This window comes from Emydura macquarii, unplaced genomic scaffold (assembly GCF_026122565.2).
Source record: "Emydura macquarii macquarii isolate MOO-44397 ecotype Brisbane River unplaced genomic scaffold, CSIRO-AGI_Emac_v2 contig_1230, whole genome shotgun sequence".
Lineage (NCBI taxonomy): Eukaryota > Metazoa > Chordata > Testudines > Chelidae > Emydura > Emydura macquarii.
Genome location: NW_027131367.1, coordinates 8,162,848 through 8,174,856, shown reverse-complemented (window position 1 = coordinate 8,174,856; position 12,009 = coordinate 8,162,848). Strand labels below are relative to the sequence as shown.

At 41.9% G+C, this 12,009-nt stretch overlaps 1 protein-coding gene across 4 annotated transcripts in view; it reads right to left on the bottom strand.

Moving 5' to 3' along the window:
- Positions 1 to 12,009, bottom strand: part of COPRS (coordinator of PRMT5 and differentiation stimulator) — a 215,059-nt gene that overhangs the window by 178,873 nt on the left and 24,177 nt on the right. The window contains exon 4 of one of the 4 annotated variants that reach the window (XM_067547404.1): positions 2,253 to 2,314. The exons of the other annotated variants lie outside the window; for them this stretch is intronic. Within the exon in view, the coding sequence (XP_067403505.1) occupies positions 2,259 to 2,314 (56 nt within the window). The 3' untranslated portion in view covers positions 2,253 to 2,258. The remainder of the gene's footprint in view (positions 1 to 2,252; positions 2,315 to 12,009) is intronic. 4 annotated transcript variants of the gene reach the window in all.

The window sequence follows — 12,009 nt, the reverse complement described above, 5'->3', positions numbered from 1 at the left end:
TGTACCAGTACAGCTGTGCCATCGTAAGTTTTAAGTGTAGACTAGCCCTAAGTGTGCATAGGAGAGCAAATCACAATGTATTTCCTGAATCTAAGTAAGAGGCAAATTTTCATTAGCTGACCTGAAAACAGAGACCACCACCTGAATCTGATAAAGTTGCTGTCATGCAGACATGACTGAATAGAGATTCACATTTTTAGAAACATGTTCCAGAAAGTAATTTAAAAGAAATACTTGGCCCACTTTTGCGGCTCTCTGTTCAGCTCCTCTACCATTTTTCCATGCAGATTCAGACAACATAGTTCCTTAGGAGAGGAAAAAATTGCAGAAGGTAGTGTGTCTGTGGAAGAAGGCAGCCTTGTGGCAAAAGCTCATGACTGAAAGTCAGGAGACCTTGGGTGTATTCCCAGCTCTGCCATTGATGCATTGGGTAAATTACTTATGGCCAGATTTCTTTAAAAAAAAAAAAAAAAAAAAAAAAAAAGGAGGGGTCAATTCTCATTTACAGATCTAGAAGAAATGGCCAGATTTTCAAACATACTCAGCACCCAGCAGCTCCCATTGTTCCTGAGAGGGTCATCCACACCCTGGCTTCCTTGTCATGTACTGGAACTAAATTGATTATACTCCCCGTTGGCGGTATGTATTCACGCCTAAGCACAGGGCTAGCTCAAAGTTTTTGCACTACTTACATCCCACTTAAACCCTATGCTAAGATCAGGAACAGGCAGACGAACACATTACAGCACTCTTAATAAATACAATATGTATCTGGGGGAGAAGAAAAGTCTCCCATTCATTCTTCTTTTATTGTTTTGGACTAAACAACAAAAACTCTCTAGTAACATATTTTCCCACCACATAAAAGTGAGCCATTGTGTCAAAGACTACAGCTGGTATTGGATTAAAAAGTAAAAGGCATAGATGAGGTAATGTCAAGCAGGTCGCAGATTATAGAGGGCTCAATATTTGTCCAAAGGAATGTCAGGCAACCCAGGGAAAAGGTGATGATGGTTAGGTAAGTGATGCTGCCTTTTTCCTTTCTTTGCACAAACTCTTGCATATGTCTATTAGCATTAACCACTTTAGAAATGTACAGATCCCTGGTTTTGGTTACAGATATAGATTTTTCCTAGGGAGCTGGAGGAGTACATCAGATCTGACTCTTTTTAATTCATATGAGAAAAGGTGAATTGAGAGCCTCTGGGATAAAAATCTGAAAGAAAAGAATGTTCAACAAGGGCCAAAAGAAATGTGTTGACAGTTCATCATTAACAGACATGTCCATTTCTTCCCGAATGCAACTGAAATTCTAGCTAATTACATTACCCTGTGGTCAATTCAGAGGTCATGCAACAGCCGGTTAGGTAGGTAATTCACTGTTATTAAATGGCATGAAGAAGTGACCTTGGTTGACTTCTCTAGCCCTTTGCCAGAAGCTACCTTCCTCAATCACACAGTACCATGGCCAGATTATTTACTGACTAACATTCAGGAGGAGGCAGGAAACCAGCCAAACTAGAGGCCAGAAACAGAAATAGCCAACAAAAATAACTAGATGACTCCCAAAGAACTCTGTGTAACCTCAAAAGCTTGTGTCTCTCCCCAACACAAGATGGTCCAATAAAAGGTATTCCCTCACCCACCTTATCTCTCGAATATCCTGGGACCCCACATGGCTACAACACTGCATACAACTCCCACCAAACGTTCTAAGTAGAACACGCCTGCTGTTCCGCTGAAAGGACAGGCAAGCATTCTGTTGGTTTCCACGGAGTACTAATGGATGACGGAAAACACAACAGGAGCAATGGAAGGATCAACAGCAAAGAGGTTAATAAGGGTGTGGTTAAAAAAAGTGTGAATTAAATTGTTCCATTTTGACGAGTTCTTATTATACCATTTTTTCTGTTTTATTTCATTTCAGTAGCTTCCAACCAGACCTAGTGCTGAGCCCAATATTGCACACAGCAAGCACATCAGGGAAGAGGGACACAAAGGGAAAGATAGTCCAATGGTTTGGGCACTAGCCTATGATTTGGGAAACCTTGGTTTAATAGCCGCTCTGCCAGACTTCCTGCATGACCTTGGGTACATCACTTCATCTCTCTGTGCCTCAATTTCTCATCTGTAAAATGCATTGCCTTACCACAATGGGGTGCTGTGAGGTTCAATACATTAGAGATTGTGACTCACTTCAGATACTACAATAATTAATGCCACAAAGAGAGAAAAACAATTTTTAAACTTACATTTATTCAGCTCCTCTCCTTGCAAAGATTTTCAAATTGATACGCACGGAATTCAGACAACTCTGGGGAATATAAGAACATAAGAATAGCCATACTGGATCAGACCAATGGTCCATCTTGCCCTGTATCCTGTCTTGCAACATCAGCCAGTACCAGATGCTTCAGAGGAAATTACCAGAACAGGGCAATTATTGAGAGACATCTGGAGCGTGTGGTAGTCCCCTGACCATCTTAGCTAATACCCACTGAACTTGTCCTCCATGAACTTATCCAAGTCTTCTTTTAACCCAGTTATACTTTTGGCCTTTCACCACAGTCCCTGGCAATGAGTTCCAGAGGTTGACTGTACACTGTGAGAAGTACTTATGTTAATTTTAAACCTGCTGCCTATTAATTTCATTGGGCAGCTGTTCCATAAACCTAATCATTTTTGTTGAACTGGAAAAGGTACAGAGAAGGGCAAATACAAGTTTCATGATAGTCTTTAATGAAGCTCAACCAGATATTATTTCCAAAATGATCCAGGGTATTTTATGGGCAGGCAGATCCTCAGATGGGGTAAATTGTCACTACAGTAGAACTTCAGAGTTACAAACACTTCATGAAGGGAGGTTGTTCATAACTCTGAAACATTCGTAATTCCGAACAGAACATTATGGTGGTTCTTTCAAAAGTTGACAGTTGAACATTGACTTAATACAGCTTTGAAACTTTACTATACAGAAGAAAAATGCTGCTTTTAACCATCTTAATTTAAATGAAACAAGCACAGAAAGTTTCCTTACTTTGTCGAACCTTTTTTCTTTTTATAAACTTTCCCCTTTTTTTAGTAGGTTATGCTTAACACAGCACTGTACTGTACTTGCCTTTTTTTTTTTTTGGTATCTGCTGCCACCCCAGATTGCGTACTTCCAATTCCAAATGAAGTGTGGGATTCATCGGTCAGTTTGTAACTCTGATGTTCGTAACTTTTGAGGTTCTGCTGTGGTTTCAACCGACCTATGGTAATTAACACCCGCCAAGGATCTGCTCTTTTATGGTTATAAGAGACAATGTAAGATTATGGATTTATTTACCGCATCAAGTTAAGCAAAAACAATTATTTACGGGAAAAAGCATAGCAACATTGTACATTAGTTTAGGAAAGGAAGTGAAGAAGAATCATGTTTCCAGCTGAAGCTACTAGAGGATTTGTTCATTATTATAAATGGCCATCAGACTGAAATTACTCATGTTGGAATTCACCCACCACATCAAGGCTAATACTCTTGGGTGGGTAGGCGCACATGCGCATATACACACGCACCAAAGAATCTTTAATGAGGTCAAACGAACAGGGTGGCCAAAAAAGACATTCCCCTCAACAGCACATGGTCATTTAGCACCACAGAAAGCATTCATTTTATACTAACAGAGGAGAAACCACCACCTACTTATCCCCCATGAGCACTTCTGTGTTCCTTGGAGGTCTCCCATTCACATACCAAACCAGCCCATCCCTGTTTAACTTGTGAGATCTGGCAAGATCATAGCACAAAACATCTTGGAAAAAAAGAACTGCTGGGACAGCAGAGATGGGTGGGAAGAAGAGAGTGATTTAGATCTACCCCTCTCTCTCTCTCTTTCTACTTGTTCTCAAGGAGGTCAAAATAGCTGTTTGTACTGGGAAGACATTTGTAGCCAGTGACTTCAGCCACATCCGCTGGAATGGAAATAGCTGTATTTCTCATGCTGTGGTTAGAAAGACATTTTTCAGAAGAGAATCCAGTGTGTATTCTTCCAAGTTGGTCATTTGTTTCATTTGCAAGATGCCTGTTTCTAAGGTGTGGGCAGAAGGAGTAAATCAGGACTGAACAGAATAGTGAGAACCAGGAGAATCTGACCCTTCTGTAGTCAGCCGTCCATTTTCACTGTACATTAGATAAGCACCCTCATTGGCTGTTCTCCCCTAACTTTTTGGACTTTCTCGGCCATGCACCATCTTATTGTTACAGTTTTCCATGTATAAGGTACAAACAGACAGACATACCTGGAACCAGGAATGACTTGTCTGAGGTGAAGAGAGATATAAAGAACAAAAGCAACAATAGTACCCCACAACGGAGAGAGAGCACAGCATGTGCACCTCCCCTGTGGCATCTGCACTGAAAACACACAACTAACCAGCCACTGCATTTAAACCACACGGAGGGGAATGTTGGAAATGTAAAGGCGCGGTACACAGGGAAACAAAAGGACAATTTTTATGGCTATGTTCACCACAGTTTATTAATTATCATGTGATAACATGATTCTCAGTCTGACATTCCCAACTGTCCAGACATTTTTTACCTCGGGACTCCAAGCAATTGATTAATGTGTCCTCACCAGTTTAACATTTTAGCTTAAAAAGGAAAGTGAAAAGGGCTGAAGACTAAGAACAGTTAAGCAGCCAGAGTTAATCCGCAGAAGGCCTCTTTCATGGTGAAGATTGATGTCCTCACAGAAACAAACTCCGCTTTGTTAGGCTGGTTGCTCATGCTTATGCTTTAGAGTTGTTGGTTTTTTAAATAAACGTTTGAGTGTGGCTACCACTGTTTTCCTTGGTAACTGAGAAGTCGGTGGAGATCCCAGAGTGAGGACGTGTGTGCTGATTTAAACGTGGACAGATCTCCAGGTATGCCACATAGATAGGCATGCAGCAGTGGTTCAAAGACAACACCAGGACACTGTCTCCCCTACTCATGAACTCCCCTCCCTCAGTTGACAGTTTCACTGATCTACATGTCACTTTCATTGGCATCTACGTTCTCTCCAGTGGATACCCAGCTGCTAAGTTCAGCTATTCGTTAAGAAAGCTGGGAGGTGCCACGATTTCTGTGTGATGAAAAGGAGGGGTACTTGTGAGGTCTGAAGCTAATCTTTTAGGCTGGGATTTTTACAAGAGATGAAGCAAGTTAAGGGTGGCATCCCAGCCTCTATGGCCAAGATAGGCTACAGTGGAAGCTGCAGGGGGTTTAGCACTTTTGGGAAGAAGAAAAAAAAAAATCCGGCCACGTATTTGGGTACTTCCATATGTTCTTAGGAGTCTAACATTAGGCACCCTGTGAGCTGGAAGGGGGTTTCACTAGCCAGGGAATGGAAACAGAGCTCCAAGGGCCAGCCCTTTTAAAGCCCTTTCCTCAGACCTTGTTAATTAAATGCCAAACAAACAATCACAAAAATTTAACTGATAAACACAGAGCAATAATCCCCAAGGCTTTCCCTGCTTTAGCCAGCCCGAAGGGGAGAAGGCACCCTTAGCTCCCCTTTGACCCAGCTTCCCCTTCCTTTTATACCTCACCCTCAGCAGCCATGTGATCTGCTAGTTCCGAGATATGGGATACGTAACTGTACCTCTAGGTCCAGTGTGCCCTCTTACACACCCACCGCTGAAATCTGGGCTTAAACAAAGATACTACAACATCACCCCAAAACACTGCCGCCTACAATAGTGTTGTTTCTTTTTAATACATCAGTAAAACCACCAGAGCATATAAGGTTTTAATGCAGCTGCCAGAAGGCAAGACAAATGGTCACTCAAGATGGTCATCCACATAGACCACAGTTCTGCATCTCACACCTGCACTGAAGGTACATTTATCTCAGCAGGTTCATGAATCGACATTTTAGGACCTCTGCCTCAAAATTATATGATCCCAATTTTCAAATCTAAAATATATAGTTGTGTCCTCTGCGACTGTAGGAGGAAAAAGTCTGACATGATCTTAAAAAAATTGTAACCAGATTATTCTTATAGTGTCTCTGATATGATTTACTTTTCTTTTTACATATACTGTAGTGAAAATAGTTACAACAGAAAAAAAAAACATAGCGATCTTTGTTCCATTGCTGAATGTACGCATTAACTTGAAAAAAGTATCCGATGTGTAATTTAATATGAAAAGCAATCTTTGCCAGCCGGTCACAGACAAGGCTATTTGTAATGCAGGGGCGCTTGTGAGGAATTAATAACCGAGAAAGAAGAAATATCAGGCCAGATCCTTGGCTCGTGTAGATCCGCATTATTTTTTATATTACTGTAGCATCTCGTGGTATTAAAGGCAATGATTATTTTTTATATTACTGTAGCGCCTCATGGTGCTTCGTGCTGTACAGACACATATTAAGAGAGTCTCTGTCTCAAATGGCTTGCAATCTGAAAACAGACAATGCAAAAGGAGAAAGAGAGACATGGAGTGGGGAAGTAACTTACCCAAGGGCACAGAGCAGGTCAGTAGCACTGAGAGGGAAGGTGAAAAAAGGGGCTATGGCTGGGACCATTCCGTCCTCCCAGCACCTCCAGACTGTGAACTGTGCCAGGTTGCCCTCCCCCACCCTTCTAGGGCACTAGGACCCCTGTGCTGCCTCCCACCCACGATCTCTGTGGGCTCAGGGAAGAAAAACTCTAGACATGGGCAGGCACAGACACAAAAGTGGCTTCAGCAGGTCCTGGTGGATGCTGATGAGGTCATCGGAAACACGTTCTGTGCTTACAACTCTAGACACACTCTCCCCTGTGCTGATTGGCTGTTTGCTCCGACCCCCTCAATCTCCTCACCCCAGCCTCATGCTGCCTGCCCTCCACTTTTCGCCCCCGGCCTCATCCCCCTCACTGCCTCCCCCCACTCCACGTTTCGTTTAGCTAATCCCCTCCCAGATAGAATTAAAGATAACAAATGGTGGCAGAGGACATGCTGGCTGTTGCCCTCACACCGTTTCTCACTGCTTGTGTGTTACATCCCTTTCTCCCACCCCGTGCCTGCCATGGCTGTTTACACTGGGAGCACTCTGGGGACGGTCAACTATCCTATGGCATAGTGCCCAGCACAATGGGGCCCCTTCTCGGTCGGTCCTTAGGCCCCACCGTAATAATAATAAAAGATCTCCGAGTTCCCAGTCCAGTGGCCCATCCACTAGCCCATGCTGCCATCTTGAGTTGATAGAGCTACACCAATTTATACCAGGTGAGGATCTGGCCCCTTGACTTCCATAGGTGTTAAGAGCACTCAGTTCCTCTCAGATGGCATGCTCAGTAGCTTCCTCAATCAGGCCCTAAGCTAACAGGGCCTTGCTAAATTCTTCCTTGCCCCTGGCTGAGGGGGTGGAAAGATTTTCACTGTCACCACAAGGGCAGTAAAGGGCAGGCAAGAAGAGCTGGTGCCTGGACTTGTAAATTTCATGGCAGTTCTGCAAGACTGGCTGAAGGATCTAGCAACCACGTGCACCATTCCTTGCGGCCTGTGTGCAGACTGGGTGTGCGACTCTTCAGCCTATCGGTCCTCAGAATTCTGGCAACAAGTTAGTTCATGCCAGGGGCATCATGAGCAAAGCAACGCTGCTCCCAGAGAATATAAATCATTCACGTGTTTGGGTACATTGTTAAGCAAGTATTGCTGTACCTGGCATATAAGCAACCCTTCCTTGGCACAAGACGAAAGACTTTTTTTTTTTTTTTTGGTTCGTGCGCAATCCCAAACAACAGCTACCAGTTAAACGGAGCTTCCTTCTGCCGTCTCATTCTTTTAGTGCATTTCTTTTCTTAACATGACACAAAGCACTAAAACTGAAACAAGCACTCATGTTCTCTATACTGCTGACACACAGCAATGGTTTATGTCAATAGCAGTTCTTTGGCGAGTTGCCTGGAAGTTTAAGCTTCCAGATAGTGTGTGTGTATATTCAGTTGGAGAAATGTATCCTCACATCTTCACTCATACTCACATCAAAAGAGGTGGTGGAATATTATTAAGGAGACCAGCCTAGAGTTGGAATTTTCCATAATATTTAGGGTAGTTGCTTTAGTCTGTGCTTGCATAAAACCCTGCCATCAGTAAGCTAACCATTAGCACACATCTACACATTTCTCCATGCAAAGTTACCTACCTGTTTGCTATACACTCCTGCAAATATTATGGGCCAGATTTTCAGCTGATGTCAATCAGACCAACTACACCAGCTGTAGATCTGTCCTTTAAGCTTTCTTGATAGAGAAAAACTATAGCTGAAGTTGCATTCAAATTTCCATTTTTACACAGCCCCCCCTTTATTTATATGGCTTAACTCTCTCAAAGATTCTTTTCATGAGCTCAGATTTTCCATGCATGCTCTCATCTTAGAGGGGAAAGTTTGAAGGAAACCCTATCAGCTATTTTTGAGTTATTGGAGAGTGAAAAAAATTCAGCTTAAAAATTAAGCTTTTTTTTTTTTTTGCTCACCAGTATCTCAAACTTGGAGAGACGAAGGACGTTCCTGTGGTTAAGGCAAAAGGGCTGGGACTAAGAACACCTGGGTTCAATTCCCATTCTGCAACAGACTCCCTTTGTGAAAAGGAACTCATTTAATCTCTGTGCCTCAGTTCCTCATTTGTAAAATGGGGCCATTTACTGTCTCCCACTCTTCGGCTGGCTTCTCTATTTAGACTGCAAATTCTTTAGGGCAGGCCCCTCTCTGGTTGTTCATTTAACAGTAACTAGTATTCAAAACCAACTTAGATGTACAATGAGAGAGAGTTTGTAACACTAGGAGAAATTTAACTCTTCGGTGCTTGCCTATCTAAATATAGGGAGGGATTTTCTTAAGTGCCTAAGGGATCTAGGAGCACATGGTCACTGAAAGGCAATGAAACTAGTGCCTCTACCTCCCTTGGGTGTTTTTGAAAATCCCACCCTTAAATGTCTAACCCTTAACATAGTACTCATAGTTTTCATACCGAAATATAGATACAGCATGGCCATGTAGCTGTATAAACACATGCAAGCACACAGCATGAAAATTCTTTCCGTGTTGTCCAGTTCTGCTAGCGAGTAGGAGAGCACAAGCAACCAACCCCCATTCCGGTCCGCTCACACAGCAGCTGGCAAGATTCCACTAAGATGGGGTAATCAACACTCCATCAGCCGATATCCGAGAGCAATCTGCTGGGCACTACCTCCAGTCCTTACCCACCCAACTGAGTCATCCCACCACGCACCAGACAAGGGATGCCATCTCATCTTGTGCCTTTGACTTCCGTTTGGTGGGAACAGGAGGTAACGGATCAGAACAGATCTCAAGAGCAACATCGTACTGGAAAGAAATCACTGGAAGCAGACCAGGATTGACTGAATAATTACCAGGGCTATTTATGCTAGAATGGTCTAGCAGTTCAGGACAATCAGCTGGAGTGACTGCCATCCTCCTATGTTACCATCTGATTGATGCATGCTAATCTCATTTTCATTACAGTTAATACAAGGGCATGTTTCATTAGAATAATACACCATTATAATTCATTATAGGATTATAGTGTATTAGAATATATAGTGTATTAGAATTATAGCGTATTAGAATTATACACACTGAAGCTATAAATTGGCACCATCTTCTGCTAATGTTCTGACAGAGTTTTGTCTACAACCCTTCCAGGAACCTCAAGACAACAAGTGGAATAATAAGATTAGCAAGAATAATTAGCACAAGTACTTTTATAAACAATCATTAAAGCCTCACAATATCTCTAGGAGGTAGGTATTATTATTATTGTAGCTATTTCACAGAGAGGTAAAAATTAAGACAGAGGGAAATTGTGATTTGCCCAGTATCTCATAAGAGCAAGCCAGGAATAAAATGCAGAAGTTTTGACTCTCAAGTTCCCTGCATCAGAACACACTGCCTCTCCATGCCACCATAACCTTAGAACACCATCTGTTCTCAGCAGCATAGTAATTGTGAGTAGAGCAGATTGAAAAACAAGTTTTTTCCCAGGTAGAAAATTTAGATTTGTGAAGAAAATTCAACCACTGAAAATTTTGGGCTGAAAACTGAAATATTTTTATTTGGAAATACTGCTGCAGTGCCTCATGAGAGCTGCAGTTCAGGGGCCTCAAACTCCCATTCTCATCTATAGGTCAGACTCCCTAGTCAGACTATATCTCCTACGATGAACCATGGTTTCCCATTTTAGAGAGAGGCAATTAAACACAGGATTAATGAGACCATGGTGCATTATGGGAAAAATAGTCCATCTGGGAAGCCAAGTTCATAGAGGAGAATGAGGTTATGAGCCAACCAAATTGCAGCTCCCAAGGAGGACCCCGGTAGCAATTTCAAAACAACAACTTATTTTGGTTTTTGGCCAAATATTTCAGGTTTTAGAAATTTTAGGGGCTTTTTAAATGAAAAATCAAAATGTTCTACAGAAAGCAGATACTTTGCAGAGAAAAATTTGTTTTGTCGAAGACACAATTTTCCAACAAAACAGTTTTGACAAACTTCTTAATCAGCCCCAATTCTGAGCATTAAACTGCGCTTTTGTGGTAAATGGAAGACCCTTCCCCTTAACACACTCACCTTCATATTAGGCTAGTGGCGAGTTGAGATGTCTATTTTTTTTTGATGAACCCTGTTCATTTTGTTACTTCGTCCTCTTACCCAGCTACTCTGCTGCCTGTTTTGTCCACCTGTTACATCCTGTCTCACACCTGGACTACAACCTCTGTGTTCAGTGCTAGCACAATGGAGCCTTTGCGAGCACTTCCTAGGTGCTACTGTAATAAATAATACATCAGCTAGGGCCTGACCCAAAGCCCATTGAAGTCAAAGGGTCTTTCCCTTGACTTCTACGAGCTTTGAATCAGGCCCAGGATACAGAAATTTACTTAACTTCCTCACACTGATTAATATACACACACTACTATGGGAATTATGGTTGTTAAAAGTAATTTTTGCCAACTATGCACCGAGATTGAGTACAAAGCACTCAAACATTTATACAATATCTTGGGGTTAATCACACTCCAACATGCTTGCAAAATGCTGAGATTGTAGCAAACCAGCATCATAATCAGTCATGCACAATCTCATGTAGGCAGCACAGGTAACTTTCTATTTGGGCTTCAGCAGAGATAGATATTCAGATTCCTGCCTACAGCAGAACCTCACTAATCATCACTTTGCTAATCCACATGTTTTATTAACTGCACCAAAACCTCACAGTCTTTCCTTCCCCCTTAGCAAAGATTTAACAGCAGAGCGCTGGAATGAGGTCTCATATTCGTATTACTAAGACGTCAGTATTTTTAACTAAGTGTGCTATGCACATTGACTTGGACATTATGAAGCAGTTTGACAAATAATTAGAGCTAAACTAGAGTTGTCAAAATAAGAGCCAAATCTTTGGCATATCTGCAGAGGAGAGAAGCCAGTTTGGGGTTTCAATTACAAAAGCACATTCTAACAAGACGCTCCTATTACTCAGCACCTCTCTGGATTTGGTCCTGTAGGAACCAAATACATTCCCCGATATATGTGCTTTGATTTTTTGCTATATTTATCAGCTTACTCACTAGCTTCCTTGCAAAGTGGTCTCCCAGCCATTCTAGCCTTCATGAGTAGTCTATATTCTTTAGATGAAAGCCAACAAAGCTCCATAGCCAATGAAAACATTTGACTATGTGCTGAAATAAAAGCCACTGTCCATACTGATCTGTGTGCTTAGAATCCCCTGCTCTCTCTCTAAATTAGGTCATACAATTCAACCCTCAATATCAGCACTGAGATTCTTTGACTGTGACAGTTTCACTTTCCCAACCTACCAGATGTTACACATATGCCACACTTAAGACTGTAACTAAAACGATAGCCCATCATTAATCTTCTTCCTGTTTTCCAGGACATTTTTAAACAAGTGAAAAGAATAATCATTTTACTAACTTGTTCATTTTGTTTCTTCCTGATTATATCTGTTATTGACCTGGGG